The sequence below is a fragment of the Halyomorpha halys genome, unplaced genomic scaffold, assembly GCF_000696795.3.
Source record: "Halyomorpha halys isolate HHAL.00 unplaced genomic scaffold, Hhal_1.1 Scaffold37.1, whole genome shotgun sequence".
Classification (NCBI taxonomy): Eukaryota; Metazoa; Arthropoda; class Insecta; order Hemiptera; family Pentatomidae; genus Halyomorpha; species Halyomorpha halys.
Window position 1 is genome coordinate 320556 of NW_027106407.1, and position 18298 is coordinate 338853.

Here is an 18298-nt window from a genome sequence, read left to right on the forward strand (position 1 = left end):
TACTTTCAATGCAACTTAAAATTGAAATTGTAAATTGTAGCTCTTCCATCAGGGTTTGAAGAATCCAGATTTCGTAAACGAGCTAAGATCTTGCCTTGGACCATGATTTAAAATAAAAAATGCAGGAAGTGCCTGGGTGAGCAAAATGCTCAAATGAGAGAAAAAAGAGTCACATTAGGATTGTATTGGTGAGAGACATGAGACATGAGATTACCGCTCAGAAGAGGCCAGAGCGAAACTAAATTGAGTAAGGCGCGGCGGAGGGAGAGGGAGAAACATAAACAAGCGGCAATGACAGCATCAAAGTGTTAATGGAGGGTAGACAAAAGTATAAACGAAATGGATGAATAATACTAGGAAAGTATAGAAATTTATTTTCCAACATGAGAAAAATGCTTAAGGCTATATCCCGGGTTAAAGGTAAAGAATTACTGTTTTTAGGCTAACAATAATCTAAGGAGATAATTTATTCAATACACACCCTCAACGATATCTCCTAATTAAGGGTCCCTTGGTCCAGGAAGGCCTCCCAACTTAAGTATTCAAAAATTGGACTTACGTAACGACTATATACATACAGTTTTTTTTTTTTACTTTTACTGGTCTGTATATGAAATATACAGTAAGGGGAAATATTGCTCTCATGGATAATAAGGAAATTATTGGTTTGAAACGATTAAAGATAAATTTCAGTTCAAAGTAGAGTGGTAAGTGAAAGTTGTGTGATGCCTACACCACACTGGATTTCTTTGTTTGCTTTAAAATGAATTGTGCAACCACTTTTGTTTTCATCATCAATCATTCTTGAATTTAGCCACAGATATATAATGAGGTAAGATATAAATATTTACTCTTAAGTTTTCTAACAAACACCAATTTACAATCCGAAATAATAGGATAATCATATTTAATACATGATAAATGAATTTATGTATCATATGTTCATATGAATGTATCATACATTCAAATTTACAAATTCATACTTTAAAATAAGCCACAAACAATGAGAAAAATATGATCATAATAAACAGAATTATTGAGGTTCTACATTTTATATTGTTGAAAAAGAAAAAAAAATGTTTGTAACTATCTTCCCCTTATATTAAACATAAATAGAAAAGAAAAAATGAATAGCTGACAATAAGACATACACATGCTGCGCTAACATACCTAACTTTAATGACATGACTATCAAAATTTATTAAACCAACACAAAATTTATTAGAAAAAAAGAAAATATAACTTTGCACCACACAGCCAATAATGTTGAATTCTAATGTTCTAAGGATTTAACCTAGACATCAATTATTTAAAGTGTTTATAGAATCATTTTTTGAATTTTTGAACCTAGGCCTATTTTAAAGGAGTACTTAAAACAAAAAGATCAAACTGTTTTAATTTGAACATGGTGATGTCAGTAACATGAAGGGATAAACCTACCCCAGAAATAAATTAGATTTTGGATTAAATAAATTTATTCCAGTTCTTAAGGTACCAGGAGGAAATAGTGTTTTATTATTTATAGATCATCCAGCCTAAAATTCGCAAATTTAGTATCAAAGACAATAGTATATTTATCAACATGGGAGTAAAGATGTAAAATTAAGATATTTACTGTTCAGGGTTCATAAATATTTTAACTTCTGGATTAATGTTTAATTTATGGACCTTTATCAGGTCTACAAATAATTAGAGCAAAAAAAATAAAAGGCAAATGTAGAGGAAAACACATAAAAATATATTCACATAAATCTTACTCCATCTTTCCTTCAGACTCTAAAAAAAAATTCATACGAGTTTGCACCAGATGTCTCTTATGAAATTTTAAAACCAAATTGTGTTAAGTACTTATACAGAATAGGCCCAAGTCAAAAATTTAGAAAAAATATAAAAACATTGGGGACAAAAATAAACAAACATTTGAAAATCATTAAATTATATTAAAAACTTTCATGATTTAACTTTTAATCATATGCCAAAAATACTATAGATACTAAAATGAACTGAAAGAAGAGCAATTAATAAATTTTGTAACAAGATAATAGTGAATTTAATTTTCGATTTAATATATTAATAAAAAATATTACTTAGTTTTAAAAATTGGTTGATCAAAGTGCAGTTCCTACCAAAAACAAATTACGAATCAATCTATGAAGCATATAACATGGATAAAACTATTTAGCAATCCTTAAATAAAATTATTTTTTTAACTCAATAATCCAATATATCATCACTTAAGCTGCAATACTTCTTTGCATCATAAAAAAATAAATAAAAATTAAAACCCCATTCTAGAGAGACATCTCGAAAGAATTGTCAGAAAAAATCTGATTATACAATTATACAATGATTATGTAAGATATCTCTAGAATGATATGTTGATTTTTTTATAGTTTGAAAATCATTTTGATTATTCTTTGTAAATACAAAGGCAGCTAAAGTTAAGATATATTACCCTTACTGCGTTTGTATCTTTAATTTCAGAAAATGAATTACAATGAAAAATATATTAACGTTCAAACAAATAATTCCATTAAAAGCTACTGAATATTGACGAAGTTGCTATAATTTGACTGTTGGTATGGTATTAGTAGCTCTATAAATAGATAAAATAATCTACCAAATGAATTATGTAAATACAACAATTTTTTAATTAAAACTAACTGATCCAATATTATCTATGATAATCATTTGTAATACAAACTATTGTTCAGAACAACGATCTTTTAATACAAAATTCAAACATTTAAGTTTAATGAAAAAATTATAGAGATTTATAAATTATAATACAAACAAAATTGGTCTATGTTCCCTTAGATATCTGTCAACATCAATTATCATTTATTTTATGATTATTATATTTCCTAAGTACTTGATGAATTTAAATAATACAGGTTGTGTTTATTAAATAATAAATCGGCAAGAGCCTATATCCGAAACAACCAAAAATTATACAACAGTTCATATAAAATCAAAATGGATAAAGATTGGTATTGTCACAAATTGGCTATTAGCACCCTAAAAAATACAAATGAGAAAGCTTTTAGAATTTTTCCAAAACTTTCCGCACAGATCCTTTTCTGGTCCTCCTATGACTAAACCCCATTAATCTGAGAGCGATTGAACCAAAAAGATGTCCAACAAAAAATTAAGAAGTAAAAATGTAGAATAATTTAGTATACATTGCAGTAAATAATATGAGGGTATAAAATTGTGTTTTTTTTTTTTAATTATGGCTAATAGCACAGCGGCCCATAAGGCCTATAGTACGCCATTATCATTATAATGAGCAACTAGAGCTTAAGATTTGTAGATTCTATGAATCTAATTATACATAAAGGGTTGATCAGTTCACCCTGTTTATGACCATACCAAACAAACAGTGCAAGCTCATGCCTACAAATCAGTTACATCAGCAAATGATATGGTATACCGTTTCATCCTCAGTGTTACAGAATCTGCAAAGGGAAAAAACCATAAAAACATTCTACTCCTAATGTCACGGAACTATAAATCGTTATAAAAATAAAAATAAATAAGTGTAATAATTTAAATACTTATTTGAAATAAAGTAATGTAATAATAATCTTGATAGCTTGATTGAGCTTCTAATGAAATTATTGTAAGAATATACACATCAAACCTATTATTAGATATGAAGCTCTACATAAGCTGAATTATAAATCAAAAACTAAAATATAAATTATGAATAATAATGTCAATATTAATATAATTACTTACCTGAGGCTCGCCAACATTTCCATCAGCAGCTGAAATCTCATTAGATGGAGGCACAGCTTCAGCGGAATGCCTTCTATTAGCTGAGTCGATATCAGCCGATTGAGCCATGGGTGGTATTACTGTACTTATGCTTCGCTGCCCTCTTTGAGTCTGAGAATATTAATTATAACAATTTTTGTTTTAAATGGTTTTAGTATTACGTAATAAATAGCAAAAGGAATTTGGAAAGGTAAAAGTAGCAAATGTATTATGCTCATTTAATATAATTTTCATTCTGCCAGTGAAAAAGAATCTTCTGTAATCAGCACATAAGATGAAGGAAGTTGCTCAAACCTTGTATCATGTTGATAATACTAACATAGCTAACTTCTTTAACATTTTTTCATAAATATAGTCATTTATTCTACACTAAATTACAATTGGTTCAACAAAGATGAATTAATAATAAATCAGAAAATAATTTAAATATACTTCTATTTCTATTTACATATTATTTTAATATCAATTTTCCATTGTAATGTTTTCTACATTTATATTATTATTTTATCCTGTTTTTCTAACTATTGTATTTTTAAACCTATTAGAAACTTTGTTTATAATATGGTTTAATTTAAGGGATTCAAAAATGTTTTAATTAACATCACAATTGCAAAATCATGCATTATGAATGTTTAGATGGCATTAAATATTCATTCATTAAATAACTTTTCTTATAAGAAATTAGATACATGAATGTAATAGATGACTTTTTGTTTGGGAATTAAAATAGAAAGAGAGAAAGAAAAAATAAACATTATTTCACTTAAAAACTAACTTTCTAGTGTAAGTGAAACAACTATATTGAAATAATTTATAACGAACACCAAGGGACCAAGCATATTCGGTCATTATAGCTGATTGTCATTATAACCATTTGTTACACAAATTAGAGAAATGTGAAAAAGGATTTTTTTAAAATCAATTATTGCTGCTAAACACTAATAAATTACTTTACTTGGATGGTAATGTAGAACTTAATTTTTTGTAAAATAATCAACATGTCAATTCTATAAGTGGCACCATGGCAAAAGATCAGGTTCATCTGCAGTATCAAATTGATCTGGATTTTGTGATTGCTCCTCGATTTGATATCTTGGAACGCCAGAAAAAAATTGTTCATTGTTATTGCTGGCGCATCATCCCAAGCCTGGTGGACCATTATAATATCAATGATTCTGATTTTAGTTTTCTGATTTCACATCCACTCCAGGTCTTGGAGATAATTTCCTTTAATCTTCTCTGTATTAGCTTTACAAAATAATCTTCCAAATTATGATAAGATGGACAATTATCTATTATCGAGTAGTGATCAAGTTCAGTTTATAAAATAAACCTGTCTCCTCAATGCTAAATATTTTGTTGTCACTCAAGCATTCTCCAATTGTAGGCCAGTTATCAGATGTTGCTGAAAACACTTCTGCTGATTCACCGCTTGGGTTTTAAATCAATATTATTCCTAGAAAAAAATCTATTTTTCTTTTCATTATTTCTTAATAAATATATTTCTTCTTCAGAAGATGGCCTAGCACAACAAGGATTGTTTCAAGAAATCGTTCGCTTAGCAAGCAAGATGGGATCACAGAAAGGAATATTACAGCTTCTTTGGATCTCAAACCGTTGAGCAAAAGCTCATTCATTTTGTTGAGGGTGAAATGACAGCGTTTCTGAACTTTAAAGGAATTCCTCTTTGCTACAAGATTTCAAATCAAAGCCCTATGCTTATAGATTGAAGGTATGATAGAGTGACTTTTGTTCAATTCATTTAAGCTAAGTTGATGTCTCACCATTGTCATGAAGGCAACAAATGTGAAACTTCTCTTTTACAATCAATGTTTATTTATTAGACATGATGTGTCTCTTAAAGGAAACAATAAAACTGAACTGTATACAGTTTAAAGGAAGGAAATGAATCCCCTTCCATTTCAAAACATTGAGTGAAAATAAAACAAACAATAATTTTTCGAAAAATTAGGGTTGATTACAACACTTTTTTAAAGATTTCCGGAATGTCACCACTAAAACCGAACTTTGATGGTTCAACGGGTCATCAAAATGAGTAGTTTAAGCTGATCAGTCATTATAACCATGGTTGCAATATCCGTTAACAAATAAAGTGGTAAGGTTCTCAAAATTAAGGGTCCAAAAATTTTCGTAGCTACAGCTAATATCTCATTATACCCAAGGTTGTTATAAACAATATCCAGTGTATAGAAAAACTGTGATATCTTATCTTATATGTAATCTTATCACATGTAAAATAATATGAAATTGATACAACACTTTAAAATGAAAACAACTAGCAAAAATAAGTTTAAAATACATCATAAAAGATTCCCATTCACTATAAACTAACAGATTTCTTGAATAAATATCAAATCAATAATGAATTCTTACTTTTAATGTGTAAGAAATTTGACAAAACACAAAAATAAATATGATTTTAATCCTTCAAATAGGAAATCTTTTACTTCTACTGATTAGAGTGGCACTGATTAACAAAAATATAGAAAATATCTAAGTCCAATAAAAATATTGTATTCTAAAAATCATGATTTTATGAAAACAAGTAATTTTTCCAAATTTAAAATAATAAATAATATAATATTTCATTTACCAAAATTTGAGAATAACTGCTAGGAGGATGCATTTCAGTAATTACAGAGTCCATTTCGCCACTTATCTAAAAAAGTTAAAACAATATACTAAAAACAAATTATTTTTAAGTAACAGCGGCCCTCTCTCTCCGTCAACAAAATTTATATTTAATTTTCTGTACAAAATTAAACAAAGTTCAAGAAAGCAATAATTTCAAATGATGAAATAATTATTCAAGAAACAATACCTTATGTACGTACCGCTAGTACTTAATAAATAATAAAATAGTAATAAATATTAAAAATTAAATCAAATAAACAAATAAGAATAACATTAAATTAAATTAAACTCTAACATATTCTAAACTTTTGAAGAAATGATGTGTTATTTTGATATAATGTATATATCCACAACCACACAGAAGAAACTATTTGGAATACTTTTTTATTATAATTGTTTCCATTAAAATTATTTTTTATTTTTTTTCTTGGCTGATCAATTAATTTAGACTATTTAATTTCAAATAACTAGTTGTACCTATACAGTATATCTTATGTATTATCTCATGGTAGGCATGGAACATACCTATTTATGTTAACTTAATAACCTTGCTGGTTAAATATACAAAGTTAATCCGAGAGACTTTTTTGTCAATTAAATAGCAGAGTTTTTGATACAACCATAAAGCAACATAATCCATGATAGTCATTACTATTTTCAAGAAAAAATTAACCAAAAATTCAATAATAACTTAGCATTCAAGAATACATTTTTTACTATTTATCAAGAATATAGAATTTATAAATGCAAAAAAAAAAAAAGTGTATATACAAATAAATAAACATAATATACAATCATACAACCATTCTCACACTCACTTCAAGAAAATATTTAAATACCTGAGAAATCTGAGAATCTGATCCAAGAGCTGGCGAACTGTGAGACAACTGCAATTGAGTCGGTGGGCTTAGCATCTCATTTGTTGATTCACTATGAGATAAAGGAGCCTGAGGAAGCACCAAATCATGCTCAACAGAAACCTGCCTTCCTAAAAACTGACCAACATTCTGAGCTATTCCAACATCTGTATTTAATGGGGTTGAGGCATCATTCAAATGAAATTGGTTAGATGGCAAAGTAGATTCCACATAATTGGAATCCTGGACAGGATTTCTAGTCAACTCATTCGTGTGTTGTGATGTTAATTGAGGGATATGCAAACTAGGAACAGTTGGATGAGACAGAGGCATATCTTGATTATTTTGAATGCCTGCCATATTGTGGTCATTAGATGCCAAACCAGAGACCTGGTTGGTGACCAACTGAGGCATATTATTAATACTGACTAGATTGGTATTCTGATCATATGTTATTCCAGTTGTTTGCTGGGGAAGAAACTGAGATGGTTGCTCAATACCATCGGGTAATGTTATTTCACTTTTTTGTATAACAGGTGTGTGGGACTGTAACACGTTACCTTTTTCATCTGGAGAAATATTTGCCTGTACAATTGTATGATTGCATGGAAATTGTAGGCATTTATTACATGCATTTTGCTGTGTTTGGTAACATGGCAACTGAACATTAGGCTGGATCAAAGGTGCTACATTGTATTTTGATTGATCACTAGTAGCCATTTGCGGTAAGTTATCAGTTTGAGCATTATCATAAACAAATTGGGTCTGTGGAATCACATTAAATGCCTGTAAATTCTCAACATTTATTTGGTAATTCTGGTTTAACTGCGGAGGATTAACTACTGACATCCTGTGAAGGCTGTCCAGTTGTATCTGCGTAGGAGGCTCAGTAGTTGAAGTAAAGCTCTGGCTTCGTTGAGGGATATCATTTTTTTGAACAACTTCATTTTGAGATAAAGGAATGTTGGATATGTGATCATATTGATTTAATGTTGAAGGTAATTGGTGAGTTTCAGTAGAGAGCACATTTTGTGGAGTATGGCTCTGATTTGATAACTCTGAACCAATTTGATTCCCTTGGGAGTGTAACACAGGCATTGGAAGATTTAAATCACCGTGAGTTTGGTGAATAATGGGTGCTTCAACTGTAGACAATCGAGGGTCTGATTGTTGTGATGAATGACAAGGCTGCTGAATTATTTGAACTAGAGGGACATGTTGAGGTATTTCATACTTCCTTTGATCTAATTCATGTTGAACCTGGGAAGGTTGACTAGATAATACCATTTGGTCACAACTTGGTTGGGTTATGAACTGTGGTTTTTGGGAGGCAGCCATCATAGGCTCATTTTGAGTTTGAGTATGATCATATGATAAGTTAGAATGGACCAAACCATCTGATAGTTGAGGTTGAGTAAACTGTAACTGTTGTATAGAGGGAACTGGCTGGCTAGGAGAGCTTTCAGACAGAACGGTTTGGGCTGTTTGGTGAATATTAGGAGCTTGAACCTGTGAAACTCGATCACTGTGCATCTGTGGATCATATGGTGCTTGGGTGAGAGGATGAGTGTGTTGCACTTGAGATATCCTCTGACTTTCAATTTGGTTTTGAGATTCTTGATGAGGAATCAAACAAGGAGATTGATCTTGTGATATTCTATGAATATTTATAGATTGATTACTTTCATAATGAGGCGGGTTTGGAGAAAGAACATGAGGAAGATCTGTTTGTTGATGTTCATATCTAGAAGGTGGTTGATTCTGAGATTGCGAAAAATTGGAAATATCTGAATGGAGCTGATCATAACCAGGCAAAGATGGAGGAACAACCTGAGATATCCTATGAGTAACATCAGTCTGACTTTTCATTTCATAAACCTGGTTCTGACTTTGTGCATTGGGGATCTGAGTCACTATATTCTCAACCTGCTTCAATGAATCATATTGCTGAGGATGAGCTTGTTCAAATGGTTGGTTGTTAGAAACCTGATTTATATCACTAGGTATATGTGTTTCAAATTGTTGAGGTTGCTGTCCTCTTTGGTTGGTATCTTGGTGAATTTGTGATTCATACTGAGATTGCTGCACTGGCTGATGTTGCACTTGCGAATCATACTGTGAAGTTCTTATTTCATCTTGTTGATAAGATGTAAACTGTGGCTGAGATTCTGAGTGTGTCTGAGATAGTGCAGTATTGGAAAGAGTCATCGAGTGTGATGGAATTGGACTATCCCCTGTAATCTGCCTTTCATAATGTTGTACCACAGGGGAAACAGAATGTTTTGAAACTCTTGTCTGCAAATCAGGCTGTTGTGTAATTTCATATTGTTGAGGCATATTTGAAGCTAAACTTTGCGAAATCCTTTGATTACCTGAATCATAATGCTGCATTGGTGGAATAATCTGAGAGACCCGATATGACTCATGTTGTTGATCAAATTGTTGATTTTGAGAATTTTGCGAAATCAACATCTGAGCATTTCTTTGATCTGTATGTTGATAAGAATCACAATGCAAAGTGGAATATTGTGGAGGATTAACTTGAGAAACTCTATGTTGAATATCTCCTTGTTGAGATGATTCGTAAAGGGTGGTATTAATTTGGGAGGAAGAAATTTGTGAAACAGAAGGTAATTCATTTTGGGACAAAGATTCATAAACCTGATTATGGCTGATTTGAGGAACTCTACTGAAGTCTGCCTGAGTATCATAGTGAGGAGCCTGTTGCAATGTTGGTTGTATCCCATGTGAAATCCTTTGATGTTGAATATCTGTCGGTGACTGGTGTAGTTCAAATTGTTGTTGCTGGGTAACATTGGTAGGAAGAACTTGTGATACAGATTGCTGCTGACCCTCTATTTTACCTTGAGGGTCATATTGCTGAATATGTGGAGGAACAACTTGAGAAATTCTATGCCCCAAGTCGCTCTGTTGAGAAGATTGCATTTGAGGGGGCTGGATTTGTGAAACACGTATCTCTGGTGGCTGTTGATTCAAATCATAATTAGTGAGTTGTACTAAGGGAGGTTGCACTTGAGATACTCTATGTTGAATATCAGTATTTTGATTTTCGTATTGCGGAACATACGGTGAATGAATTTGAGATAATCTATGAGAATCACTCTGCATTTGTGTATCATAATGCTGATTTTGTTGAGCATGAGTCTGATTTTGTGCCATACCTGGCTGCAAATCGGACTGGGAAAATTGATCCACATTCTGGCTTTGGATTGGTTGAGAACTAATTTGCTGTGAGGGATGAAGCTGGTGTGTTTGAATGTGTGAAGGATCATAGTTCGATGCTTGATACTGTGCACTTTGAGAGGATGTAACCTGGTGCGGCTGCTCACCACTTAAGGAATGATCATATGGCTGTAACTGAATTCTTCCTTGGCTATCTGTAATCGATTCAAATGGAGGTGCAGTAGATGAAATTCTGGATACCTCAACTTGAATATTAGGTGACTGTATGTGAGATATGCGATGTTGCATTTCTGTCTGCTGAATCTGTGGCTGTTGTAGCAAATTGTCTGACTGAATTGGATGTTGTGGAATGTTTGATGGAATATTTTGAAGATTGTCTTGAAGCAGTCCTCCATGAGGATGTACCTGAGAAAGCATTTGTTGCATATTTTCACTAACTTGTGGAGGAACATTTGTAGATATTCTATGTTGCATATTATCAGTAGCCATAGTGTCATATACAGGAAAATGCATCTGAGAAGGTTGTGCTTGGGATAAAGCAAAGTGTATATCCTGAGATGGTTCTTGATAACCTTGACTTACATCAGGATGTTGTATAGGCTGGCACTGCATTGATGTAACTATCATTGAATCCTGTACATACTTATCAGCCTGCCCATACATATCTGAGCTGTAAGTAGGCACATATTCTGTTCCTAATTGACCATATACTGGTTGTTGACTATTTGTGATGTCTCCAAAACCTGGATTTATCTGAAATAAAGAAACATATGTACATATATACAAACTTACACAAATATATTTCAATTTGGGGGAACTATAGTTACCATATATTCATAAATAAACAATTTCAAAAATGGTCTTTCAATTTTTCATTGACCCGTAACAAAAATATTATTAATCATGTGAACTCATAGAAGTCCCATAAAATGAAAAAAAATACATATATATTTTTTTATTTTAAAAATGACTATTTATAATTTAATTTGCAATATTTTTAAATGAAACTTCTAAAACTACAGGCAATTTAAATCAATGAGGCATTAGAATGTTAAATGGTGTTTTGATTAACCCATATGTCAGTACGCATTTAAAAAAGTTTAGATAATGTTAACTCAAATATACCAACTTTATTTCTGATAACATAATTGAATTATACTTAGGAAATCATTGTTAGAATGATTGCCATGGCAGCATACTATTATTAAAATGCATTAACTCTAAAAAACCAATATGTGCATGAGTATATATATTTATATGTTTACAATACACAAAGATAGTTCAGCTATCATTAAAATAAAAAGAGATGCTAATTTCTAAATAAAAAAAATCTGCAATTGAATACATTAAACTGAATTAATAAAATAACAGTATTTAAATCAGATGTTAAAAATACATACTTTCAATAACCTCAAAAAATTCAATCAATAATAATATGAGTTATAAAGGAGTTACTTTATGTAAAATCGAAGTGTCTTAAATAAATAACTTCATTTTAGGCAATGCATAAAAAATATGACAATATTTTATCAAAATTATATCATAGATATATCCTGGAGAGGAATCACAAAAATAAAATATACTATAGCTCTGAATGATGAAATAAAATACTATAACCATCTTGATGTACTTAATAGTCAGGTAACAAGAACTAAATCCATAATTCTTCATAATTAAACTAAGACAATACAATTTTAATTATAAAGGGTATACAACTTTATTATTAATTTATTTTCAAAGAAAAAAATCTTCAATGCATCTCACTTCTGTTTATTTCAATATTCTGAATGACGTTTCGAATAAACTGTCCATTATTCAGCCTACCTTATTTATTTTATTTCTTATATCCTCCTCATTTTAAGGGATTTGTCCCATTCATGAAATACTTTATTACCAATTATCCTATTTTCTTGTCGACTATCCGTCTATTTGTCAGTAGGAGTCCTATATGTAAGTATTAGTAACAATAAGTCTTCTACAGAGTTTCATTAACAGTTTTAAGAAATATATGGTAAATTTAAATAAAAAATAAAAAAAATAGTGAATATTTACCTGACTATGAGATTCAACTTGTGTGGCAAGATGTAACTCATCCTCAAATGCTAAAAAATATATAAATATATGTTTATATATAATAATATTATGTTAATAAGCAATATGATACATAGATGGGGATAGTCCTAAGGTTAGGGACCATAGAAGGAACTTCCAAATCCAGAATGTCTAAGAAACTTAAACTAAAGTCCAGAATCATATTATCAAATGTTCCATTAACCAACCAGTTCTAGTTCAAGACTCAACTGAAACCCCATTTAATTTTCTTCAAGTTTTAAGAATTTCAAAATGAAACTTAGTAGATCTTATTTATAATAAATGAAGTTTCTTTTTGCTGTGAAGTCAAATTTGAAACCTCTTCCAATTCTTCTTCAGTGAACTTAACTAAGAAATTTCCAATGGAAAGAGGTATTTTTAATGAAGGCTGATCACAGTGAATCTAACTTTAAAATGATTTTTTTCAATTTGAAACGTCTTACAAGGTAAAAATCTGTATCCATTTGATCAAAATCCATCAAATGTAAAGAACAAATTCATTTGAAAAATCAGTTTCCTGTAACAATCCTGAGCTGGCTAAGGAGAGTCAAGTTTCTGTCATCAAATAAAGAATTCTTACAGGAAATTGAATTCTTGAATGATTATGTTCTTTACTTATTTCATAAATTACTAATCGTTTGAGCATAAATTATCAAAAACTAAAAAATTATTCCCATTTTTTTTTGAACTTACACCTTCAGGATGTGGGTTGGAAAAAAAAAATCATTGTTTTAATATTGGATTATTATAAAAATCTTTCATTAAAAATAGAATACCTGATTTTGAAAGTTCCTGAGTTAATATGCTGGAATAGGTTTGAAAGTTGACTTTGACTACCAAAAGAAACTTCTTTTACCATAACCAAAACGTACCAACTTTCATTTCAAAACCCTCATAAAAAGGGACCACCCCTTTGACACCCTGAATAGGTGTTGATAATGAAAGAAAAAGTGAAAAAGAAAAAGGTGAAGTAAATTCAGTGAAAATTTTTGAACATAATAAGTAAATAATAGTATCAAATAGAATTTTGGTGTATTAAATAATACTAACCTTTAAAAGGATGCCAAAGCATAAATGAGCAGTTCATACCAGTAGTAAATCAAAAAGAAGGAAGCAGAAAAAATAGCAAAGAAACAAAACAGATCAGGATTGAGAAGCAAATTCAGCTTCTCAAAGGAAGGGAATGAATAGATTGAGATAAAGTGTAACAAATGAACAACAACAAAAAATTAGAGAAGAGGATTTAGCAAGACACTCAGCAAAAGAGATTGAAAAACTATAAGACTGCAAACAACACCTAAAAAACCTAGTTCTATAAGAACTGTGAGCAGAAGAGATCACATTTTGATAAAGCACTATAAATACATCAGAGGGAAAATGGTTATGTGGGTCAGTTATGGGGTACCAAGCAGTTCAGTAGAGAAACATTAGGAATATATAGCAAGAGTGAACAGAGCCACTGATAGTGCAGTGCCACTACCTAAATTATCGGATTATATGACAGGGGAAATTTTGGAATCAAAACATTTGTCTCAAAATACGAGAGCACACGACACTTGTTTTCAAATGAGATAATACTAAGATATAAGAGTATCAAAAGCAATAGATAAAAGGTCAGATGATAAATTGTAAAACATGTGAAGAATGATTATAGCCAATGAGGAAACAGGACTAGATATCTGAAGGGAGAGTGACAAAATGTGGCTTAGGTATATAAGTAAAAAAAAAAAATCATATTATTTATTTCGTCATCTATAATAATTTTATAATTCTTCATTAACAAGTCCTATATGAACAATAGTAATTGTCGATATACTGGACTTGTCATTTGAAGCATCAGCACAAATTTTAGGAAAAATTCACTTTTGTGCATCCTAACCAACTTCTCGTTAATAAGATCAATTTAATTTTAAAAATAAATTAAACATAAAGAAAAACAAATTAATAATTAACTAAGATCATTTCATAGATGTCAACCAACCCCATAGAAAAAAAAAAGAAGAATATAAGACTTACTATGTTCAGCAAGGAGTTTACGATCCTCTCTAGCTTTCTTCAATGAAATGATCTGAGCTATCAACATCTTTTCCACAGAACGCGAATCTTCATCACTTATTATACCACTTTTTGCCTTAAAAAAAAAAAAAAAAAGATACATAGTATATTATACATTATGTTTATGAGTGTAAACAGGAGGTAGCACAAATTCAGAACTAAGTTTATTTTTAATGTTCAACAAAAAAATGGAGACCTTAAAGTAATTATTTTATCACACTTATTTATATTATTATTTTTTAAAAATTTCATATGCAAAGTAATACGGTATTTTCCAAGATTATTTAAATAATACAAATTTTAAAATATTTGTATTATTTAATATTACAGTAATAGCACACTCGTCAATGCTTCCCTATTGCTAGATTATGGCATGTACTCTATAATGAATGAATGAACGCATTTGGAAGTTTAATATCAACTTGGTTAAAATTATTTATGTACACATAATTTCTGTCTTGGTTAAAACTCGATAATATTTTTTTTAAAAATATAAACAAAACATTCAGTATGCCATATCTACGTTAATAATTGTCTGATTTCAATGATTTTTGTGTATAAGAATTTTATTCCCCCATTCAAATAACTTTTTTCTCCAGCATAAATTCAGGATTTCAATAGCTTAGAACTTACTCAGGAAGACACCAAACATATAAAAATTGACAGCATGTAAATTGGTAAAGAGCTTCTGGAGATTTTCCATAAATAACAAACGGACATTACATCTTATTTATATAGATAGAGGGAATAGGCAATATCGATAATTCATGATACTTTTTTTAATTACTTGTCCGATTTAAGTCATGTTTTTACTTTGTTTAGGTAATTTCATGTCTTATTATATTCCCTCATACATAATATAGAAAAAAATGCATACATTTCGAGTTATGCATTGTTCTGTCAGGTAATTTTTCTTTTTTTGTTTTGGTAATTTCATTGCTAATCATACTGCCTCACAAACAGATATGAATAAATGCATACATTTTGAACTATGCCCCAATAAAGTTTAATTTCGTTCATAACTTTTTTCTATTGAACATATCCAGGATTTCAATAGCTAAGAACCTTCCAAGGATGATATCAAAATTTAAAAATAAACAGCATGTAAATCTTTATGAACTTTCAGAGATCTTAGATAAGTAACAAAGAAAAACATTTAATTTCTATTAATATGAAAATAACTACATACCATTTCTTTAGTAACCTCTTCAGCATTATCAGATTCTACATCAAAGTCAAATTGGATTGCTTCATTTTCCTTGTACTTATTACTTCTCTTTTTAGGATCCAATACTCTTAATCTAAACTCAATTTTTGATGAATCACTTGCAATTACTTCTTCTCTTGATACAAGTTCTAACTTCAAACCAATATCATCAGCAAAAAACACATGGTTCAACAGTTCTTTTATGCCAGGTCTAAAAACAGAAAGTAAAAATTAATTTTTCTGTATACAGTTTATAATTATAATTAATAATAATAATAGTAATAATCAAAAACAAATTGTATGGTCTAACCTTCTCAATTCTCAATCCCTATCAATACCAATAGGTAAATACCTTCTTACAAACCTTGATACAATCAGAACAAAAATCCTGATGTTACCAAAATAATAAAAAAACCTCAAGAAATATAGATTAGGTTCTGGACATTTTTAGAAATATAAGATAAAGGAGCTTAAAAAAATAATTCAAGATGAGGATGTACAACAGAAATGAATTTTTATTCCGTAAAAATCTACATGTGCATAACAAAGGGAGCAGTAGACACACGACAGAATAGTCAGCGAATATACTTGCAAGTCAACCCAGCAAATGTTCAACAGTTTTACAACCTGATCCATTTAGCAACAGTAAATGCATTTGTTCAACGGGAAAATATTTATCCTGAGTGGAAACGAGGGTACTTACAAAAACAGCATTAGTTTCTGCTGACTCTAAGTAAAATATTAGTTGAAACAGCCATAACAACAAGATTGAACGACACAAAAATCTTATTTTTAAACACTCAGCCTAAAAAGAGTTAAGAAATGAAGAAGAATGTCTTGGAAACCATCAAGAATAAGAACTGAGCTGGAAGAAGCATTCAATAGAGATTTATGTGGAAAGAAAAGAAGACTCAGAATCAGATGCGACCATATAACAAGAATGGAATAATGAATTACGTTTATTTTCTTTATAAATATTTTTAAATTCTACTCCTTATAAACATTTTGCCACTTATTCTCACAAACAAGATGAAATATTACCTAGAATAAATAAAATAAGTAAGAAATGTAAAAATTATATTGGGATCCTAAAAAGGACCCTAAAGTATTATGCGTTTGTTTTGGACCGTGGTATTATAAAGGTTAATTCTCATAATAATTAAAGTAGAAAAAGACTGAAAAGCTGGAACAGACAGATTGGTAAAAAAATATTTTAGTGTACAAAAAAGATTGAATTAACATTTTCTTTTTTTTTTCTTTTATTAATATCAACTTATATTTTACTTTAAAGAAATATTTTTTCCCTTCCTAACTTGATCAGTGACATCTCAGTCGAAAAAATATCAATGGGACAAATATGTAATAATCGCTACATTATTATTATAACAGCTACGCTGTTGTCCCATCCATCGGAAACCAGGGGCCCCTTTGTGTACCTATGACACAACTAGTGTCATTTTAAAAATCGCTTACAGATTTACTTTATAAGTCAAAACAAAAAATATACACAAAATAAAAAATGTTAACACTAACATTAATTGTTAACATATCTGCAATAATAAGTAAATACACACATATATGAACAAAAAAATACATAGAGCTAAGAAAACAGCTAAGTAGTGGGTGATTTTCTTCTGTATCTCCATTTCTCAGACAGGCCTGGAGAGAAGAAATCTCAGGAATTTCTTCAGTATTTTGAGCATCACTAAAGAATTTCCTAAGTCTATTGATTAGTAGCTAATGATTAAATGATATGCTCAAATCATTTAATCATTAGCTACCAAACTTGGTAAAGGAAATCATTAACTGCCACCTCTAATGCTGTTTCCCTTATCAGAGGTCTGGAAATGTGAATTTTTTCTGCACAAGCTTGGACAAATACTTTTGGGAATGAATTTTGAGATTGGATATCTCCATTTTGGGACAAACTTCAAAATTTCACCCACCAAGAATTTTCAAGTGTTTTTTGCATATAAAACTCTTTTCCTGTGCACTCACATCCAAATCAATTTGGTCTTATAAGAATAAATATACACAAGAAGACTTCATGGTCATCAAACTGACTTTATGGTGATACTGATCTGTAACCTTGACAATGCATAGCAAGGATTATAATATTGGAGTTTCAATAACTGCCATGCAATATATTAATTGATATCCATTTTCATGGACCAGGCCCACCCATCAGAGCCTGGCAAAACTTTGTCATTTTAACACCTGGTTCCTCTAATAAAAAGCATACTAGATTGTTTATTTTCTTTCACCAAGTGTTGTTTCCTCTCAGGAGGCCAGAAATATATAGAAGAATCTTTCTTTTAAATATCCATAGGTTTTACTCATATTGATGTGTTCCAAAACTGTTTGGAAATTCATTTTCCATCCTTCATTGGAAATTATAAAATACTCAGGTCTCTCAGTAAATCTCTCAGGTCTGATCAGAGTTGGACAA

At 30.3% G+C, this 18298-nt stretch overlaps 1 protein-coding gene across 11 annotated transcripts in view; it reads right to left on the reverse strand.

The window, feature by feature from the left end:
- Wnk (Wnk kinase) overlaps positions 1–18298 on the reverse strand; it is a 69390-nt gene that overhangs the window by 32348 nt on the left and 18744 nt on the right. For 10 of the 11 annotated variants that reach the window (XM_014430776.3, XM_067044751.1, XM_014430792.1 and 7 more), the window contains exons 10-15: positions 15832–16060; positions 14604–14718; positions 12549–12598; positions 7275–11249; positions 6395–6460; positions 3742–3891 (exon numbers count right to left, since the gene is read on the reverse strand). In XM_014430776.3, the coding sequence (XP_014286262.1) occupies positions 3742–3891; positions 6395–6460; positions 7275–11249; positions 12549–12598; positions 14604–14718; positions 15832–16060 (4585 nt within the window). The remainder of the gene's footprint in view (positions 1–3741; positions 3892–6394; positions 6461–7274; positions 11250–12548; positions 12599–14603; positions 14719–15831; positions 16061–18298) is intronic. The other variant, XM_014430799.1, reaches the window with a different exon arrangement.